General features: G+C 33.9%; 3 protein-coding genes and 1 non-coding gene across 5 annotated transcripts; 1 reads left to right on the plus strand and 3 right to left on the minus strand.

The window, feature by feature from the left end:
• Positions 1-245: 245 nt before the first annotated feature.
• LOC137832016 (uncharacterized) lies at positions 246-1,849 on the minus strand. 2 transcript variants are annotated; one of them, XM_068639980.2, is made up of 2 exons: positions 1,728-1,849; positions 246-1,375 (listed from the first exon to the last, which is right to left on the minus strand). In XM_068639980.2, exon 2 carries the CDS (start codon positions 1,339-1,341, stop codon positions 538-540), a length of 804 nt encoding a protein of 267 aa, XP_068496081.1. In that variant the 5' UTR covers positions 1,342-1,375; positions 1,728-1,849; the 3' UTR covers positions 246-537. The 2 variants fall into 2 exon arrangements, with proteins under 2 accessions (XP_068496081.1, XP_068496071.1); XM_068639970.2 differs by having other exon boundaries at positions 246-1,404.
• Positions 1,850-4,783: 2,934 nt separating this feature from the next.
• TRNAT-UGU (transfer RNA threonine (anticodon UGU)) lies at positions 4,784-4,855 on the minus strand. The gene has a single exon. It is a non-coding gene; the product is annotated as a tRNA-Thr (tRNA).
• A 2,404-nt stretch (positions 4,856-7,259) lies between these two features.
• CPK24 (calcium-dependent protein kinase 24) lies at positions 7,260-11,445 on the plus strand. The gene is made up of 8 exons (XM_068625360.1): positions 7,260-8,069; positions 8,706-8,829; positions 8,944-9,087; positions 9,210-9,362; positions 9,851-9,966; positions 10,045-10,212; positions 10,514-10,747; positions 10,821-11,445. Exons 1-8 carry the CDS (start codon positions 7,530-7,532, stop codon positions 10,959-10,961), a joined length of 1,620 nt encoding a protein of 539 aa, XP_068481461.1. The 5' UTR covers positions 7,260-7,529; the 3' UTR covers positions 10,962-11,445.
• A 1,471-nt stretch (positions 11,446-12,916) lies between these two features.
• Positions 12,917-20,924, minus strand: LOC137832026 (putative E3 ubiquitin-protein ligase ARI7). Its single transcript, XM_068639993.2, has 15 exons — positions 20,537-20,924; positions 19,764-19,888; positions 19,485-19,590; positions 18,637-18,727; positions 18,229-18,401; positions 17,226-17,333; positions 17,049-17,137; positions 16,418-16,525; positions 15,987-16,077; positions 15,773-15,862; positions 14,726-14,773; positions 14,350-14,421; positions 13,937-14,036; positions 13,727-13,853; positions 12,917-13,606 (listed from the first exon to the last, which is right to left on the minus strand). Exons 1-15 carry the CDS (start codon positions 20,699-20,701, stop codon positions 13,333-13,335), a joined length of 1,767 nt encoding a protein of 588 aa, XP_068496094.1. The 5' UTR covers positions 20,702-20,924; the 3' UTR covers positions 12,917-13,332.
• Between the last annotated feature and the right edge of the window lie 195 nt (positions 20,925-21,119).

Genomic DNA, 21,119 nt, shown 5'->3' on the forward strand with positions numbered 1-21,119 from the left:
ATAACAATTAGGTAGAGTAATTTTGGAAATTTGAAATGTGTGTAATTGATAATTCTTTCCCCTAATGAATTAAATTATCATATAATTTTATTAAAAAGTTAACAATTAGGAATTAAAAGATAGTATGTAATTGATAATTTGAAATGTGTGTATATGTATATTATCCTATTTTAATTTATTTTAAATGATTAATTATTTTAACAACTAAGCTAAAAAAATTATAATTTTGTAATCATTTTTAAATATTGTATTAAATGAAATAATACAATATAAATCAGTATGACAAATATTGGGCAACTGAATATGGAAGTGTGCACAGTGCTAGTGCATCAGCACTGGTCAAAATCACCAACCCAACTTTTTCCGCTGGAATAGAAAATGTCACCTGTTTTTACCCAGTGACTCTGCACTAAGGTATCCTTCTACCAAAAAAGGATAAGGTATATGCTTCTTCAATTGTATTTTGAGGAAGTTTACCTTGGGCTTTACCATACAAAGTAGCAGGGTCTTATAAAAAATTCATGGTAACTCTGCTATTCACCCTGTTTGGAGCTCCAGCATGAACACATCGCCATTAAACTCTGAATCAAGCCCTTCACGTCCATCAAACTCCTTGAGCCCCACCAATGTCTCGATTGAAATCTCGGCCTCTTGATCCAAGCAAAAACCTTCTCTAACCAATAGAATGTCACAATTTGACTCATGGTCCTCATTAATAAGAGTCTTGTCTACACATAACATTTTGTTGTCATCTTTTGTGCCTTTCAATGCAACTTTCTCATCATTCAACTCTGGAGTTACCATCTCTGCTGAACTTTTAGATGACACATAAGGTTCAGATCTTACAGTGCATACACTTTCATGGCCTTTACTACCACTTTCCTTTATCCTTGGTGTCATTGATTTAGAACCAAACACAAGCCCTCCCCTAGGTGAGATACAAAACTGGCTCCAGGATTCCTCAAAACTCCAGCTGCATTTCCCTTCATATGGCCAAAAGAGTGGTCCATCAGTACTAAACTCTTGCATGTCTTCAATTTCTAAAAGATGCTCCACTGAGATATCATCTTCTGATCTCACACACTGTATTCCATTGGCCCTTAGAGGAGTTGAAGGGTTCTCAGATGACAATCCATGGTAAGACTTGGAATCTGATATCCACTCGGAGTCTTCACTATCAAGAGCGAGTAAAGAATCACAGCTGAAGTCACACTTGATGCAAAGATGAGTTGGACTGTTGTTAGATGAAGATCCACAACAAGACCCTGATCCTGAGGTCTCAGAGCAGCCACAAGGAGAATTTGTAGCAGTTGCATCATTCACAGTTCCAGTCAAACTCATTGTAGTAGCTCTTTTTGTTAATAACAGTTACTCACTGCTAAATTGGACTTATCAGAGATTGTCCTTTGAGGATACATTTTTGTTTTAAGATCACAAAGGAAAGAGAAAAGTCAAGAAAATATACAAGGTAAGAATTTTCAAATCAGCATCTAATTTAAAGCATAACACTCATTACAAACATTATGAACTGAGATTGAAAGAAAATCATAAGCCACTCAAAAGAGGTTCTACCAACTGTTTATTGGGGAAATGTTTTAGCCTTTGGATTTTAATTTGATGACAAAAGAAATATACAAACCCAATTCACCAAGTGCAATCTAGGACAGATGCAGGCATAGTGAAAAAAAATCACATGGAAGAAAAAAACTGCTTCTAAAACCCATTACCTTGCTTCTACTCTGGAAACCACACCTCATGTTTTGAGTTCGATCAAAGAAAGGGATTTTGAGAGAATGAGAAATGAAGAAAATAAGGTTTGGGTGAAAGAAAATGCCCAGAGAGAATAGAGCACAATGTTTAAATAGCAAAGATGAAAAGGTAGAACACTGTCTTTTACTTGTATTGTAGTGTTAGAAATTCAACCAAAAACAAAACACTGGGAAAAATTTGGAGTTTTGTGCTCTCACTAGCCATGTTGATGTCTCGTAAGTAAACTCCATTGGTGGATTTAATGGTCCACTCATTGTTGGCCATTGATTAATTGTTGAAGACTATGATCAGACCATTTTTCATTTCACTAATTTTATTTTAGTTCCCCACTCAAAGTTCACAAGGGGCACTGACTTTTCACACCTTTTTTCTACAAACCACACTTATTTTCTTCTTTATCAGTAAAAGTTAGTTATTAACAGTTTGTTTCAGTTTATAGATAATTTGAATCCACAATCCATTTCTCAGTCCCTTTCTTTATAGGTGTAAACCTTATTTTAATCTGATCAAACATTTTATGACAACTAGGGGGAAAAACAGTGTCACTCTATATAAAAAAATAAAACTATTTTGTTTATAGGATATGTAATAAAACTATCATTACATTATATCAACTAAAAATATATCGAAATATTTTTATTTGTATCCTCTGTTCTTTTGTTCTTTCTAACTTTCTCTTCTCTAATTTTGTACTTTCTAATTTTTTTCTGTATTTAATTCAAATAAAAAATATACTGATAGTAATTTCCCTCCTTTGTAGTGCTTTAGTTTTTATTTAATTTTTGTTAAACGAAATCCAAAATAAAACAAATTTTGGGCATCCAATAACGACCAAAAGGCACCGCATTGTGATAACAGAGTCACTGAATAATGTGCACAAAAACAAAACAACATGGAGAGAATATTATGCATGTTTACAAGTTTTTGTCCACAAGCCTCAACAGGAAAATAGCAGTCTCCATAAAGATTAAATATTACAATTATATATTATTTTATTAAAAAATTTGTTAAATTTATTCTACATTAAAATGTTTATCTATTTATGCTATTTTTATCTGTAAGAACTATTAGGAAAATTTCAAATATCATCTAATAATGTTGTTTAGATATAATATTGATAATTATATATAGAGAGCTTATAGTACAAAACTTGACATAAAAATGAATAAAACCATAAACACATGTAACTTATGTATATATGAGGCACAAACATGTTTTTTTTATGGGAATTAATTTTTTTTTCATTTATGATTCTGCGTAACATACAAAATAAAACTCTTAAGTTTTATAACAAAGTTATTCAGATTCTTCTCTATCACAAAATGGTAAATTTCTTCTCTTAAATTCACTTATTTCCTCTCTTCATTCCTCCCGTACAACCAAAATTTGTAAAAGCCATTCTTCCTTTCTTGTTATACGATATACTACAATTTTAAGAGTATTTCGAAATTTAGATATTTTGAGTATTTCAAAAATTTATATTTATATTTTTGTGCTATGTTATTTAAATAATAAACTGAGAGAAACACTATTTACTGGTATGAATCTATCACTTCCTAATCACTGTTTAAAGCAGAAAAGGTAGCAAAACTATAAAAGGTTGAACAAAAGAAAGAAAAGAAGAATAAATAAGCATTTGATAATATATTTGTGTTACAATTTTCTATACTATTATTTTAATATTTCATATTATTTAATTTTAAATATCTTTTATTATATATATTTATTTATAAAGTCAACTCTAAGAATTCTCAAAATATTATTTTCCATACTTTATGATAGGTAAATCTTAGCTTTTCTTATAAGAAATGTGATAACAGTTGGAAGATTATTTCCTACCACACTGTGATGAATAAGAAAAGAACGCTACCAATTTTTAAAAATTAAAATAATTAATTACAATAATAATTAAATTAGAGACTATTTAAAAATTAAAAAAAAAATTTAAATTAATTTTTAAATAGATATCTAATTAACGATCAAAGTTTTTCTACTAAATTTAAAAACTAAATAATTGCTAGTTAACATTTATCCAAAATACAAGTTCCATTTGATCTTCCATGTCAAATTCATTTTTCTGTTGCAAAATCAGTACTTTACCTTTTTCTGTCACCATTTCTTTCGTTAGTTCTTTATTTGTGTTCATGTGAACATTGATAACCCTTCTTTCTTGACTAGCTGTTGGGATTCAAGCAAAGAAAAATAGTCACAATAACTACAAAATAAGTTTTCAGAAAGAAATTTTTAGTGTGACGCAACAAAAAGCATGAACCTCGATAAAAAAAGTTCTATAGTAATTTCTCCTATTGAGACTGCTATTTTGACCCATCATACTGTATACAATCTTTGCATGTAAAGCATAAATAGTAAAGCCAAAATAGTTTAGTGGGGTATAATATTACAAAGAAAGGAACAAATAAGGGCCAAATAGGATATAGGTTTGTGAGTAAAATGTGTATGGAGGACTCTGGAGTAGGTTAATCTAGAGAGAAATATCAAGAGACTGATTTTTTTTGCAAGATATATGGATAAGACAATAAGGAGAGGAGGATGTCAAGTCATAACAAGTGGAAGCATATGAAAAAGAGAGTGGAACAAGATGATACAACCAAAAAATTGGAAGCTATAGCAACATGATTTTAGAAGATGATAATCCAGGTTTCTTCTGTGAAACAATGCAACCAGGAGTAAAAATGAAGATGCAAAATCGTGTATGTATAATTAGGTTATTGTGCCATGTATGAGTAGAAGTATGATGAGAATTATGTAGGAGAGGATAAGTTTTGTGTTGGAAGAGACAGCATGTTATAAACTATGAAACATCAAACATTTATGTATATAGTGTCTAAAAGGATTGGAACACTGCTCTCCACACTTATAAATATAATAGAGATTCTGATAAAAAAAAAAACTACAAAAATCCACCACATATTCTACTTCTATAGAACCTCTATTAGTAGGGTAGGGTTCCTTTCATTTTTCTGGTAGATTTATAACTCTATAACATGCATATTGCCCTCACGCAGGATCGAACTACGGACCTTCAGTTTACAAGACTGACGCTCTACCACTGAGCTATAAGGGCTTATTGATAAAGGTTTAAGCTGTTATGGAGAAGTTTCAGTAGATAATGAGGCTCCATAGTTGCTGCTGAATGGTGCCTAGGAGCTTCTGCTAAACAGAGTGGAAATTATATGCTGGAAGAAAACCAAGTGTAAGGACCAGTGCAGTCCTGCGGATAGCAGATGAAAAGAAAGTTACTCCCGGATTTGGTTTCCTTTTGATGGAGCTTGCTGGTTTTCCCTTATGGAGAGTGATTTTATTGGAGATCTCACATCGACTAGAGATTAAGACATTTCATTATATATAAGTGGGTGTAAACCTCACCTCATGATCCGATTTTATGGAGTTGAGTTAGGCTTAAAGTCCACTTTATAATATGATATCAGAGCCATTTTGAGTCTATCTTAACAAGTGTTTTTTGGACTTATCAAGACACCCGCTATCGGAGTTAAGTTTAAAGTCCACTTTGTAATAGATATTCCAGATTTTACTACTAGATTATGTTTTTTTGTGCTGCTCATGCTTTCTCTAGATGCTGCCAATAGCAGTTTTTAGGCACACGTTTTTGGCCATTCTTTAGGCATTTTCAATACAGGTTGGATGTAGGTTTTTTTTATGAGGTTTAAAGCCTTAGAATGAGTGGTTTGGGTTTTAGGCATAAGAGGATTTATTCTTTTGTACAAGGGCTGAGTATTTTTTTAAAAATTTAATTTATTCAAAAAATGTGAAATGATATATCATGATTGCATTATACACAAATTTGTAATCATATATAATTTGTAAAGGTGATATTGGTTGTCCCTTAAAGATCAATAATGATTGTCCAATGAGAAGGGTAATTTACAATTTCTCTTTTAAGTTGAGGGGGTACAAATCCATGTTTTACAGTGATGTTCTAAAGAAAATAAAAAATTGGGGAAAAAATTACTTGAGTCTTCCAAAAAAAATTAAATAAATGAAAAAGAGCACCAACGAGGAGAGAATGTTTTATACATTAAATTTATAAATAAAAAGGCCAACCAAGAATAACTAAAAGTGGTAACAAAATAATATTTAATTCTGTCAAAATAATAGTTCAATTTTGGAGATACGAAAATAAACTGATATAACTAAAAATCACAATTCACAAAGTAAATGTGCCATCCAATTTATTTGCATATATTAACAAGAATGTAAGCCTACATGGCTGAATTAGAAGTGAACATTTTCGCTGATAAACACAATATATTGGAAAAAAAAAAATCAAAGCTCGCACCATCACAGGAAACAAACAAATAGATATCTTTTTTTTGGAGAAAATTAGAAACAATAAATTCAAACGAAGGCTAGGGTCTAAGAAGCTCGGACACTTATCTTAAATGGCGTGTTGGTGTCCGATAGACACTCGTATGACACTTGTAGGACACGTATCCATAAAATGTTTAATTCAAAAAGTATTTGTTAGATTTCTGACAATTCTATTACAGTTCTATCACAATTTTAAAAAGAAAAAATACATTATTTTTCTCAAAATTCAAATTTTATTATATAAATTTTTATTATGATTATAAAAATAAGAAACAAATCCTTGTGAACCAGTCATGAAAAACATCTTTCTGCTCCAAAAAATAATCTGAAACATACTTGTGTACATAAATCTTTTTTGTCAATTTATATAATTCATAATTATATAATATATATAGATTTGTGTCCTCGTGTCCTACATTTTAGAGATTTTACGTATCTTCGTATCCGTGTCCCTATCAGTATCTGTGCTACCACTACAAGAAAATTATAAAATAGAAACCAATTTTTAGAGATCAAAATAATTAGTTGCAATAGTAACTAAATTAAAGACCATTTTAGAAACTTAAAAAAAAAATTTGATTTCTAAATTAGTATCTAATTAGCAATCAAAATTTTAACTACCAATTATTTAGTTTCTAGATTTGGTAGCAAAAAACTTGGATACTAATTAGATACCAGTTTAGAAACTATTTAACAATAATAACAACTAATTTAGAAATCAATTTTTTTTTAGTTTATAAAATAATCTCTAATTTAGTTACTATTACAACTAATTATTTTGGTATCTAAATATTGATTTCTATTTCATAATTTTCTTGTAGAATATAGATTAGGTTAGATATAGGTTAGGGTTAAGGGAAAAAATAATATAAAGGTCTAAATGACCGCAACTAGTCATGAAAATGATATGTAGAGAACAACCCTGGAAGAGAATATTCCCTGATACGTAATCGTTTTTGCATGCATGTCTTTTTATTGACCAAAAAACGTGAAAAAGAAATAACAGCCCTAAGAAAATGGCGGCACCAACTATGTATTTCCAATGTTCCAACTCATAAATCAACAGAAGACCCATAATGCCCCAATTCTAAATATAGCATTCCTTCTCATTCCTATTCTCCTTTTCTCACCATCTTTGCAATTTAGGATTCCCAATCTCCTAGGTTCCTCTTGTCTTCCCATGGAGATTGGGTAACATAACGTAACTCAATTCATCACAACCCCTTTGGATTATCATACATTACTGTAATACATATTCATATATATATACAGCAAAACACCAACGTAATATTGCTATTTCTTTTTATCATTCCTATTATATAATCCAAAACCGAACATTGTTCGCAACAACGTTTATTTTTTCTTAATTTTTAGAACATCGTTGTTCGTGTTATTGAAACCTATCATCCATGGGAAGTTGCATTTCAACGCAAGGCGTGAGGACACGCAAGAGGGTAAAGCACACAAGCAAGCCCTCGTCCCCGCGAGGGCAAGGGCATGGCCACGAGCAGACGCGGAGGTCCAGCGTGGTGGCTCCTAGGTCCAGTGTGACGGCGCGTCCGCTGAACGTGGTGGCCAACCCGAGTCCGGGGAACATATTCGACAAGTACCAGTTCGGGAAGGAGCTGGGGCGCGGCGAGTTCGGCGTGACTCACCGTGTGGTGGATTTGGTGAGTGGCGAAGCGTTTGCGTGCAAGAAGATTGCGAAGACGAAGCTGAGGACGGAGATTGACGTGGAGGATGTGAAGAGAGAGGTGCAGATCATGAGGCACTTGCCGAGGCACCCCAACATTGTGGCCTTCAAGGAGGCTTATGAGGACAGAGACGCTGTGTACCTCGTCATGGAACTCTGTGAAGGTGGTGAACTCTTTGATAGGATTGTTGCTAAGGGCCATTACACCGAGCGTGCTGCTGCTAATGTTGCCAAGACCATTCTTGAAGTTTGCAAGGTATCTTTCATTCTCTTCCCTCTTCTCAATCTTGGTTTCTTTGTATTGATTTTTTCGTATAAATTGAAGAACATATGGGTGTGTTGAGACAGAGTGGTTTTTCCCTTACTTTAGAAATATAACAATCAAACAAAATAGAATTAGAAGCAGGAAAGAAATTATCTTTGGACACCTAGGGGCCAATTCACATCCAGAGAGGGAAAAGCAAGAAAAAGATTTGTGTGTGTGTGTGTGTGTATAGAGAGGGTTTGACAAAAATCGTTGATGTAAATCATGGTTTGATATATACATGGGATTGTTTTACTTGTTTCTATTCAAAATGGGGTTAAAGGGATTGATGCAAGTTCAACTATTCTTGCATGCATCATAGTTTAAAGAAAGAGACACCTAAGTTTTTATGCAGACATTTATGCCATTTCGCAGAGAGAGGAGAATAGTTGAACTTGAATGTGAGTATTTCATGAAGGGCATAATTTCTGGAAGTGTCTTGCTATTTTGTCCTGTTTTTTCCTTCTTTCTTGGGATGATTGCTTTGCGTTTTTTCTTCATTGAAGCTGAACAAGAACTTGCGATCTTATCTTTCTTTTTTCTATTTATCTCCCATTAATATAAGCATTATGTGGGTACATTTTGCAGGTTTGTCATGCGCACGGAGTGATACACAGGGACCTGAAACCTGAAAACTTCTTATTTGCAGATGCAAGCGAGACTGCTGCATTGAAGTCAATTGATTTTGGTCTTTCCACCTTCTATGTGCCTGGTAAAGTTCAATTTATGATTTTACTGGAGTACTACTACTACTAGCATTATTGCATGGTCTTTTCATTGTTAATACTAAACAGAATAAATAACCAACTTTACCATTTGGCGACAGGTGAAAAGTTCAGTGAAATTGTTGGAAGTCCTTATTACATGGCTCCCGAGGTTTTAAGACGTAACTATGGACAAGAAATTGATGTCTGGAGCACAGGCGTAATTCTTTATATTTTACTTTGTGGAGTTCCACCCTTTTGGGCAGGTAGGTCCCATTTTGATTCATGCATGAGAACAAAGCAAGAAAAATGAAGTCTGAAGTCCCCTTTCAGAAAGTTTAATTGTTTCATGGAATTCCTTCTGATAATGGGTTCATTACTAGTACAGAATCTGAGGAAGGGATTGCACAGTCTATCATCAAGGGTAAAGTAGATTTCACAAGAGATCCTTGGCCTAAAGTTTCTGATGAAGCAAAACATCTAGTTAAACGCATGCTTGATCCAAGCCCATTCACCCGGATAACAGTTCAAGAAGTTCTTGGTATGTGCTACAGATTTTAGGCAAAAAATGATTTTCTTTTCTTAAATCTTTTTTTAGAAATAAAAGCAACGCATTATGTCTAACATACTCTCTAATACATTTTTTTTATTGAACGAAGTTCATGTAGAATTTTAGATATTTGGGTTCTACTTTTTTTTGTGTGTTTTCGTTCCAAATTAATAAGACTGGCGTAAATTTGAACTAATTATAAGAAGGGTTAAAAAGACAATGAAAGAATGCATGTTGTTAGTAGCATTTTTAGATCGTACAAGTTATATATACTAAACGTGGACATGTTTTATAAGCTGCATTAAAATCTGCTGCTTAAGAACCTGAAAGCCATGCTGCAAATGTTGGAGTAATTTGGCTTGCAAAACTAATTGTTCACTAAAAATCTCACAAGTTTTCCTAAAAGTTTGTGTTCAAGACAGTTTAATTTGATCGCATGGAAAAGCTGTACTGATATAATTACTCTGTTCCTTAAAAAGATAATACCTGGATACAAAATAGGGAGCATGGTCGAACTATTTCTCTTGGAGACCAAGTGAGAATGAGGATCAAGCAATTCTCCTTGATGAACAGATTCAAAAGAAAGGTTCTTAGAGTAAGTTTCAGTGTATCCCCTTCTAATTATAGGTCAATTTAAAGTAGCATTACATACCTAATTGGGTGCTCTCTTCAGGTGGTAGCAGATAACCTATCAGATGAGCAACTTGCTATGTTTAAGAAAATGTTCGATATGATGGATAAGGACAAAAATGGAAATTTGTCATTTGAAGAGCTCAAAGATGGCCTTTCAATGATTGGACACGCCATTCCTGATCCTGATGTCCAAATGTTAATGGAAGCTGTAAGTGCTTTACATATCCCAACAGTATAAACACTTATTTGATACTTCTCATTTCTCTTCGATTATGTCTTTTCTTATCACATCATGTTATTTTCAATATCTGAAAATCTTCTCTTAACATATACATGCATATATCTACAAAAAGTTATGCTAAATTCAAAGGCATGCATGCATGCATGCAAATGTGAGAGAAGAACTCTAATCATGTATATGTATAGAAAAAAAACACAAGATCTCTTTCAAAGTTCATAATAACCTTAAAAAATTCTTTCAACCTTTTGTATATTGCTCATGAGAACAGGCGGATATTGATGGAAACGGCACCCTTAACTATGATGAGTTTATCACAATGAGTGTTCACCTGAAAAAGATCGAAGGTGATGAGCATCTCTCTCAAGCATTCCGTTACTTTGACAAGAATCAGACCGGGTATGTTGAGTTTGAGGAGTTGAAAGATGCCTTATCAGATGATGAGTCGGAAGTCATGAACGACCAAGTGATCAAAGACATTCTAAATGATGTTGACTTGGATAAGGTAAGAACAAGTATGAAGTAAAACTTGTACCTTTTGGTTTTGCATATCTAACTGTTTGGTTTGTTTGGTGAAGGATGGTCGAATCAGTTTTGGGGAGTTTAAGGCAATGATGAAGACAGGAGGAGATTGGAAAATGGCTTCTCGGCAGTATTCAAGAGCATTGCTGAATGCATTAAGCATCAAGTTGTTTAAAGACACACCTATGAAAGTGTAACTAACTAAATTTCATGACGGGGGTAGGCCAAAGTTCTGAGTTAATGCCTCCTGAAAAAGGTCTAAAACTCACATCACATCACATATTAAGCGGCCTTCTGTAATATTTTGAGCTGTGTACAGTTTGGTTGCTTCGGAGTAAATGGAAACGGGCATGGAGAAAGAGATGAGCTCTTGTCATGTTGTAATCTCTGTTGACTTCATTTTTTTTTCATTAATTGAGTGTTGTGGAAAAATCAGAAAATCATCAACTGAAATTGGAATTTGTCTTGGAAATTGGACGTTATAAGAAATGAAATGCAGAAATAGTGACATTTTGGTTAGATGGTGGTGTCGAGTTTTTGCCTCCATTTGTTAGACATTTTAAGACTTTCCCTATTACACATAAAAAAAATATGAATGTTTTAGATATTAGATTACACTATTTGTGCAGCAAATGATTTATTGACCACACTAATTATATGAGATGTGTTTCACCACTTCGGATTTGGGATTGTTTCTTCCTGCACCTCCATATCTTTTTCTCCCACCTCCATACACAACATGAAAATACATTTTTGTCCTTCTTATGTCACCCCCATTGAATAGTTTCTGGATTATGTAATTTGGGAACTCATTTGAAAAAAGACTTCCGGATTATATAATCCGAAAGTTAAATAAGACTTCCGGATTATGTAATCCGGAGAATAATCATACATCTAAAAAATGGCTTCCGGATTATGTAATCCGGTAGCTAATTACAAATTTGAAAAATGACTTCCGGATTACGTAATCCGAAATATTATAAAGGAGCATTTTTGGAAATTTGAAAACTTATGGAAGTGAAAGAAGAAGGTATGGAGGTGCAGGAAGAAACAGTCCGGATTTGGCTTCCTTGTTGAAGTGATGTTTGTGTAGAGTTGTAGAGAAGCCCAGTTGAGTCTGGTGAACTGCATGTTATGTAACACGGTGTAGTTAATAGATTATTTACTATACTAATATTTCATATGCATTTGGCGTAGACAACTAACATTCGGAATCAGCAAATGTATTTTTACACTATCCAATACACCAAATGAAGAACATTATTGGACTTAAAAAATGTGGATTAACTCAATTGAAAAAATGTGGATTAACTAAAACCTTTAATTTTGTGTTTTCAACTTTTCTATGATAAAAATAGGAAAGAAGAGTATATATACAATAACTTACCTTAAATTTTGCATCCTTTACAAATAGGTTGCCACTTTAAAGTATTCATCTAAATTAATTTTAAAATTCTTAATTTTTTTTTATTATGAACTAGCCTGTTGGACTTGGTTACAACTATTGGAACATTGTGATGTTGGCTGGTCCGGTGGTCTAGTGATCTAAAAAAGTTTTCTATTCGACCGTCTTCTTAAAATATTATTTTATTTTTGGAAAAAGCATACATGAAATTTAATTACAATAGTTTAGGACACCTACTAAACAGTGATGGATCCATAGTCTTGGCAGTTTTAAAATAATAATAATAATAAGAAGAAGAAGAATTGATAATATAATTTTATATACATACAAATAGTGGGAGAAATAAAAAGTTAACATTATTTTTTGTGATTTCATCGAGTATTTGCTCACCCTCGCTTGTTAATGGAATGGGTCTGCTCTTATATGCAAATACTCTTACACTCAAGTGAAAAGGTGATAAAAAAAGGTGGTTACATTGGAAACAGGGAATATGTTCCTAGACAGAAGGAATATTAGTCATAAAAAATGCGTGTTAGGGAGTCGACATCAAATTAGTGCTTCATTTTGCCGATTTTTGTTTCCTTTTGTGCGATGATGGGTTCTTTGGATTGTGGCCATTTTTTTTGTTAGTGTTGCTGTTCAGAATGACACCAGTGTCCGAGGTGACCAAACTTGGGTCAGACTTAGTTCGGAGATACAACACGCAACAAACACACCAGCCACAAAAGTTCACGAAGGTGCCATGGATTTCAAGTGATACTGTATAACATTTATTGCAGTCCCTTATCATTTCTTAGAATGTAATATAACTCAGCTTATTACACATGACTAACCCTAGGTATCTTGGAAGATGCCAAGAGACCACCTGAAAGGGTGGGGCACAAACAAGCATATTTGTGTTATGATATTCAGTTACAAATGGCTTTAGTAGAAAACCTCGTTAAGTAAAGAAGATAGAACACTATATACATCAAATTGGGGTTGTATTGAATAGGAGGGCAACCTTTCTTCTGCCTTACTCCTTTCATCCTGTTCACATATTTAAAGAGCCTCACAAAACGGAAACTGCATATGTCAAGACAAACTGAGGAATAATTCCATCTAAGCTTCTGGTGAAAAGGTATTGGGCAGGACACAAATGTTTGAAATGGAGAACGAAGTTTTCATCGACGTTGTTGATAGCACATCTGGCATGTGATGGCAGATCTGACATTTGCATAGGTACAATGCTCGCAACACCAATGACTATCATCATTCATTCTGCTGGACATGCTGCTGGTTCGAAAAGTTGCCTTTACTCTTCCAGATTTCCCCTTACTGCTCCCTGCACCATTTTTTGAGCTCGTTGCTTTGCTGAAGGAAGCTCCATTACTATCCACATCACATAAACCATTCTCTAATGCCCTTACTAAATTCTCAAAGTAGTTTCTAGTCACACTGTCAACATATGTACCAGAAAATGAATCTATAGCCAAACTCCAATCCGAACAAAATTATGAATAATAAATAAAAACCGAGTTCAAGGCAAATGCTTAACAAAACATATGTAATATATACCTAGTCAATCCAGCTAGTTTTGTGCGAAAGTCATTGAACTCTCTAGATGGGTCATCAGCACATAGGAATGGCTGAAGTTCCTTTTCTGCACATTGATGAAGTCTCTCCAGACCAGATTCTGCTTCACCTGAAAACAAATTATAGTTGAGCATTATTTACAGAGGAATCACCACAAATATTTATAATTAAATTCAAGTTAAAAAATAGAACCTTGTAAGTACTCAAAGAACTGTTTTTTCGCATGCTCATGCTCCGGTAAGTAGAACCCATATGCGTATGTCCATTTCAGTACTCTTCTACACTCAATTATCTGAAAACATGAAACACTTACTAGAAAGGAACCCATCTATTTCACCCCAAATGAATTTTATGAAATAGTGGCTGCTGACATTGAATTTCTACAGTTCTAATAGTAGAAAAAAAAAATTTAAAAAATATCACTAGCACTAAAGAAAGTTCTCACAAAATCACCAGCAGGATATTGTTGAAATGTTCAATGACTAGCTAAAGCATTTAAAACTATCTGCCAGGGGGCAGATGAACTGGTATAATCTAACAATCAAAACCATGTTAAAGCTTCATATAATACTACAAAGCAAACTGAACAAAAATAAATAAATTACTTGTAGCCAGGCCTCAGTTATGAACTTAAGCTGTGACTCAGGCTGACACTGTATGTCACTAAGCTTCTCAATCTGCACCCCAAAAACAGAGAGAGGAATAGTGAGCATAAACAAAAGATTTTGCAATAACAGAAAAATATTACGTAGATTTTGGCTTATGACATGGAAAAGTGAGCTACTGTACTATGTTATAAAAGTGCATATTCATGAATATATACTACAAGTGGAAACGATGTTTTTTCAGTTGCCAGAAGTTATTCTAACATACCTGATGTGAAGGCTACTCCATGCTACGTGAAGTGCCAAAAATTACATGCAGGCTAAGAATTTTTTACAAACAATGTGCCTGGAGATGACAGATGTATATGTAACTTACATGAACAGTTTGCATCTGCTGCAGATCTGCAAGAGCTTTTTGCCTTGACTGTAGACAAGAAAAAATATATTGCATTGTTATATTAATATTTATAATGGCGTAAGATAAATTATCTGGTTTAAATGCATATACCCAGATAAATTAATAATACTACGGAATACAGCTTAAAGTAGAGAATAGAGAACAAATCAATGTCCGTAACATATAAAGTATAAACCGCTTCGAATTATCCAGCTAGCAGTCTTCTTCATATAAACTAAAAGCCACTTAAAACAGTCCTCGTTAAGTCAGAGGCACAATAACACTGTCAAGGACCAACTTTTGTCCTATTTTTGCTAGGTCAATACAGAAGATGTTTTTTGCATATTACATCTCTAACATCCCCAATCACAAGAGAATTTCAGTTAGGCTTGAAGCATAGATAATGCACAAACCCACCTATCTAATGCTGAAATTCAACTTTTTTATTAGTTGAAAGAATACACTGAGGATGGAACTTTAGAACATTTGGCCACAGACACTAATAAACAGATACTCCAAAAAGATTAAGTTGCTAGGTAGGGTAGGTGTTACATGCCTTATTAAGAAAAAACAAAATTCACTCTCTAAACCGAAACACACTGATTTCCTTTTCAAGATGATATTATTCCAGCTCCCTCTAACGTACACAACAAGCACAAACAAAGGAAGCACTTCCTTTCACACAGGAGGAATCTCGTCAAGAATCAACTATCAAAACAACCCCCTCAACCTACATGGTTGGTTTCTTCTATAATACAGTCTCCACTCTTTTCATTATCCTTTTGCCTAACCGTAGGTAACATCGATAGGTTTTTCTTTTAATCTAAATATCCACCAATTGAACACGAACATAATAACATGAAGATTATGACAAAAAGTATCACATATTGAAATAATATAGAACTAATAATCTAGCTCTCAGGATTGTAGAAATACAAGCAAAATATAAATTATGGAAGAATAAATTCAGAAATTGCTGAAGACAAATCCCTAGAACACGACTACTGAACAGTAACTGGTGCATACAGATTGATTGCTGGCCCACCGCTCATAATAATGTGTGTATCTCTCTAGTGAATTCTTCGCCATTTCCCTTCTTCTTTCAGTATCATCATACTACATACAACAAAATTTAGCTCATAAGCAAACACCATCATCCCAATAGATGTGGATGGAATATTGTGCTAATTATAGCCTGAAACCTGAACTGGGAGAAGTTGAGTATTATTATGTCCCTTACCACCCCTTCTTGTTTAGCTGCTTCATAACGATTGCAAGCATAAAAACCACCAGTTCTTTCACCATGTTCCGACCATTGACCAAGGCATAGCCTATGTAGATAAAATATTTTAAATTCAAATAAGCTCAAACTATTTGAAAACAAGGCCCTCCCCCGCTATTCCCACTATTTAAATTGATATTTCTTCCCCAGTAAGAAAATAAACACCGCCACTGTTTTCCTGATCCAACCTTCAATAAAAATGATAATAAAAAAAGAAAAGCTTTGAATTTTAAGTGTCCTAAAATTTATTCAATCAACAGAAAGCATAGGCTCTCAAGTCTCAACTACCCAAAATATCCTCTTTTTTTGTCAAATGCTTAGAAGGGGGTAAAAGGATGAAGCATGTAATTTGTTAATTATAAAGGGGGAAAAGGGAAGAGAATGCATACCAGCAAAACTCAAATTTACAGGGCGGTGTGCAAGTCATGTGCATGCACCCTTGATTTTTTTCAATTGGTCGCTTACACTTGGGACATGGCTTTGAATTAGCAAGTATCCTGAAATTCATCATATCACAGCAAGCTTAACCCATGAAGTCTAAAATACCCAGAAAAGCACCAGTTCATCCTTAACTAGTTATCAGTACACAGAGGAAAGTCAAGGATCAAGATGGATATAAAAAATTATACTTGTCCCGTTGGAAATTGTCCACCGAGTGTCTACCCAGACAGTTAACCACTAACCATTACACATTCCAATAACCCCTTTCACAATTAATCACTTGTGAAGACACTATTTAACCATTACCCATATATGATCCCAATTCCTAATAGTCCACACATTATGAATTGTTCTGGAGAATTTGCAAGGAAAATCCATACATAAGTAAAACACTAATCCGCATTTTATTTCTTTCACTCCTTCAATTGAAGGAATCACACCCCTTAGACAATTTTCACCCTTCAAAATACTCTACATTAAAAGTGTTCATTTTTTGGAAATTAGATATCTGAAGCTTTAGAGAGTATCACGTTATTTCAAGTACTAAAAATTTGTGAGCAAAATCTAAGAAATCTCTACCAATTCATGTTTTCAGACTCTGCACTGTTCTTCAAAATCCACTTTGCCACGGTCCCACAGTCCACTGGACGATGAGCCTCCTCAGTGCACTGTAGATTCAATTACCCAGCAGTTGGCTAAATAAACAAGAATCTAAAATTCAAAACTATGACAATCTGAAAAATCTACACAACTTACATTCCAACAAAAGCTATATGAACAGAGGCAAGAGACATCATAATTCCCACCACTACCAACATCAAAAGTGACTGCATATTCACAACCTGGAGCAGGACACCACTTGGACTAGACAAAACAAAGAAAACCAAAAATAAAATTAGTACGACAGTCATACATTGGGAGATATATATTGTGAAGAAAAGCTTACACAGTAAGCAATAATTTGGAATACTTTTCTTCATTTAAAAAAAACAATACATTGGTATTTATAGGAAAAAGGAAATCCTAATAAACAAAAATAAATCTCCTCAAGTAAAGGAAATAAATCTCCACACATAAAGACTCTAAATCTGGAGCAAACCTACCAAATAAACTCCCAATCTCTTAATTTTAGGGATTTCTTAGAAACAAATCTATATTTACTATTCAATCAATGTATATTTATTGTACAGTAAATGTGCAATATTTACACCATAGTTCAACATATATTAATAATGATTAAGAAAAGTAGAGTTGGAAATTATCACAGGAGATAAATAGTGAACTGTTAATCACATAAATTATAAATTTAGGGTACGTTTGTTAAGCCTTTGGGAAGTGCCTTTAGGAATATATAAAAAATTATTAATTTCAAAGGAGATTTTACGAAAAACAGAAATTTTATTCAATTCTGTTAGAACTATAAAGCGTACTTTTCATTAATAGGCAGTTATAAACTTGTAATTACAGCTTTTTAATAGAAATTTAAGTTTTCTTTTCAGATGTTTTAAAATAAAGCTTTAAACAAACAACCTAAAACTTCTGAACTGATTTTTCATAAAAAAAAATATATACTGAGATAAACACGCTCTTAACCAGAATAACATAAATAGGCCAAACATTTTACTCAACTGGAAAAATTGTGAACATCTTATGAAAATGAAACATGGAAAACATAGTCACATGGATTGGCAGTACAAAAAAAAGTGAATAACCCCCTTCACTTTATCAACTTCATAATTCCATATCTGGGAGGACACACCTTCTTATTGTCTTCAATGTATGATCTAAGAAGATAACGTGTATATTTCTGCTTATCTTCATCAGATTTTAAAAGACTAAGCATATCTTGACCAACAGCAGCACCACAAGTGGGATCAGGACATCTCAGCATCAAACATCCGGGACCATCACTAATGGATGTGCTGATATAGCCTAGCATGTCAAAAAGCACAGAAGATCGTGATATGACAGAAAAAGAAAAAAGGAAACAGAAGGACATTAAACAATATATACAAAAAATCTTCTAAGCTGCCTGCCACTACCCCCACCCATCCACACAAATAAAATGAAAGGAAAATTGCAACCAAAGCCAACATGCATTTTATTACGAGATGCTACATTATATCTGAGATCACAAAAGGTCAGAGTAATATCACACAAGAAGCACCTTCCCAGCATGAGATACAGTAGGGATGACCACAGGAAGCCATTTCAATTCTAGCCCGAGGATAATTTTCAAAACAGATACCGCAAGTAAGCTGGCCACAGAAAAAATGAAGAAAAAGAATTAAATACAAATAGAGCCCAAGAAAGAAGAGAAAATGAAATCAAATCCAACTACATAATTGACCAAGTCTAAAACCTATAAGCCTCAGCCTCAGATTCTGCCATGGCCACTAGACACGACAGAGACACCCCAACCCAACACAACAGATGCTCAAAATATAGGACTAGGGCATCATACACACATATATGAGAAGACAGAAAAATACTCAAATGAAATGAAAAATAACCAAGACGAACAAAAAAGGATCTAAATTGGTAAACAATATTTGTATATTCTTGTATAACTAATAATGAGCCTCAAATAAAATATCAAGAGACATCATCTTACAATGTAAGCACTTGGTCTCTTTATAAAAATCCATAAACAATGTGAAATCTCTAATAAAAGAGGTATACTTACTTTCTCAAACATCAACTTACTAAGTTTTACACTTTGTTATAATGATCTTAACCAAAAAGAAAAACCAAGAGGCATTATTTTTAATATTTTCTATTACATTTTAAGCTGAATTTCTAAAAGTTAAAAAATGTAACAATTTCTTAGAGAAATTAGTGAGAAAGGTGTTGGCTCAGTGCCTGAATCACCAAAACAAAATCTAACTAGCCACCTAATGAGAAGTGTCTTAAACATATGGGGCAGTATTGGTGTTACAAACATGTCTAACACTGACACTTCAAAAAGGACCCATTTGTGCTTCATAGTTTAAAACTCAACCATCCATATCTCACCTCTCTAGTATTATCATGCTGGACAATTGGCTTCTCCAACAATCCAACTGCTTTTCTGACTCCTTCTTCGTCTGCAAACCATGCATCATGCACTCTACTGACACTCCTGCCATACCAACCAACTCCTCTCTTAAGTATATTAATATACAATGCAGTGAAATCTAACATCTCATACAAACACAGTGCAGAAATGATCGTTTGGAACCATTGAAGAAGGTATGATCGGTCACAGAGACAAAAAAAAATGGTATCCCAATGAGGCTAAAAAAACTGATTTACCAATTGTGGTAACGAAGTAGTATGCTTGCAAAAACTCTTGATATGGAAAGAACAGTTGCTACTCTGGCGACATCATCTTCCTGTCTTTGTTGGATATCGGATTCCTTCAAAATGGTAAAATTTTGCTGAAAACGAAATTGAAAGCTGAAAATTAGTCGAAAACTGATATATAATTGCAAAAAAAAAAGGGCCATGTGCAATAACACAGTTGTTGAACTGGAAAATGCAGAACTCACTCAATCAGTGCCAAACCACGAAAAAAAAAAACTTTTTTCATGAATATGACTGGAAAGTACCTAGAAATAAGAAAATCATCTGACCATTGAAACCAACCTCCTCTTCTCTCAACATACAAGAAAATCACCAGTGCTATGAAGCAGAGTTGAGCATACATTTCTGCGACACCACTACTAAACAAGTAACACACTGACCTAGTCCAAAAACCACAACTAGCTCTCCCAATCTCCCTAATTAGCCATGAAACTGGGGATAGCATCCATCAACTTGTTTCACAAAATCACAACATACTACTTCAGCTCACAAAATACAGAAACACGAAACTCAGACATTTCAATTCCCACAATCACAATTTCAGAAACCTGACATTCTACGGTATCCAAGACAAGATTGATTGGCCAGTAATTTCTCTACGTATTCCCCGCAACTAAACACTAAGATGTATAAAACGGAATAACAGAAGTGATCCAGAGCGACAACATTCTCGCATTGAATAAAAAAAAAAAAGAGAGAGAGAGAGAGAGGGGAGGAGGAACCTCAGGGCGACGAGACTCAATCCTGTCGGCTTCATCGAAGTAATCATCGGCATCATCGTCGTAATCGCTGTAGTAGTCCAAGGGTGCATCCTCGGTTTCGCCGCTGTAGAAATCGTCGAGGGACTCGATGTCGTTGGCGTCATGCATATCATCCTCCGACTCCATCGCGGAAACCTAAGGGAGAGGGGAATTGAGGAGCCAACAATCGGTATGCAGCGGAAAGGGGAAAAATCTAGGGCAAGAGAATTGGGAACTGGAAAAGGGAAAGAGAAGAATGTGTGTTCCCCTTGCTTGGATATTTGTCTGGTTTTTTGGGGCAGGCAAAGGGAGAAGATGAGAAAAGGAAAATATGGTTATAAATAGTGAGAGAATAGAAAAGTAAGAAGAGAGAGAGAAATAGAAGCAAAATTAATTATTAGGACAAAAGAAAAAAAAAATAATAATAATGAAGAGAGAGAACTCAGAATCAATATATGTTATATATTATTATCAATCTAAATTTCATTTAGGTTCACTTCTTCATATTTATTAAAATGCTTAACATTATTATTTCTTTTAATAAAGTGTGAAACTTAGTTTATTT

The sequence above is a fragment of the Phaseolus vulgaris genome, chromosome 11, assembly GCF_051622355.1.
Source record: "Phaseolus vulgaris cultivar YP4 chromosome 11, ASM5162235v1, whole genome shotgun sequence".
NCBI classification, from domain to species: domain Eukaryota; kingdom Viridiplantae; phylum Streptophyta; class Magnoliopsida; order Fabales; family Fabaceae; genus Phaseolus; species Phaseolus vulgaris.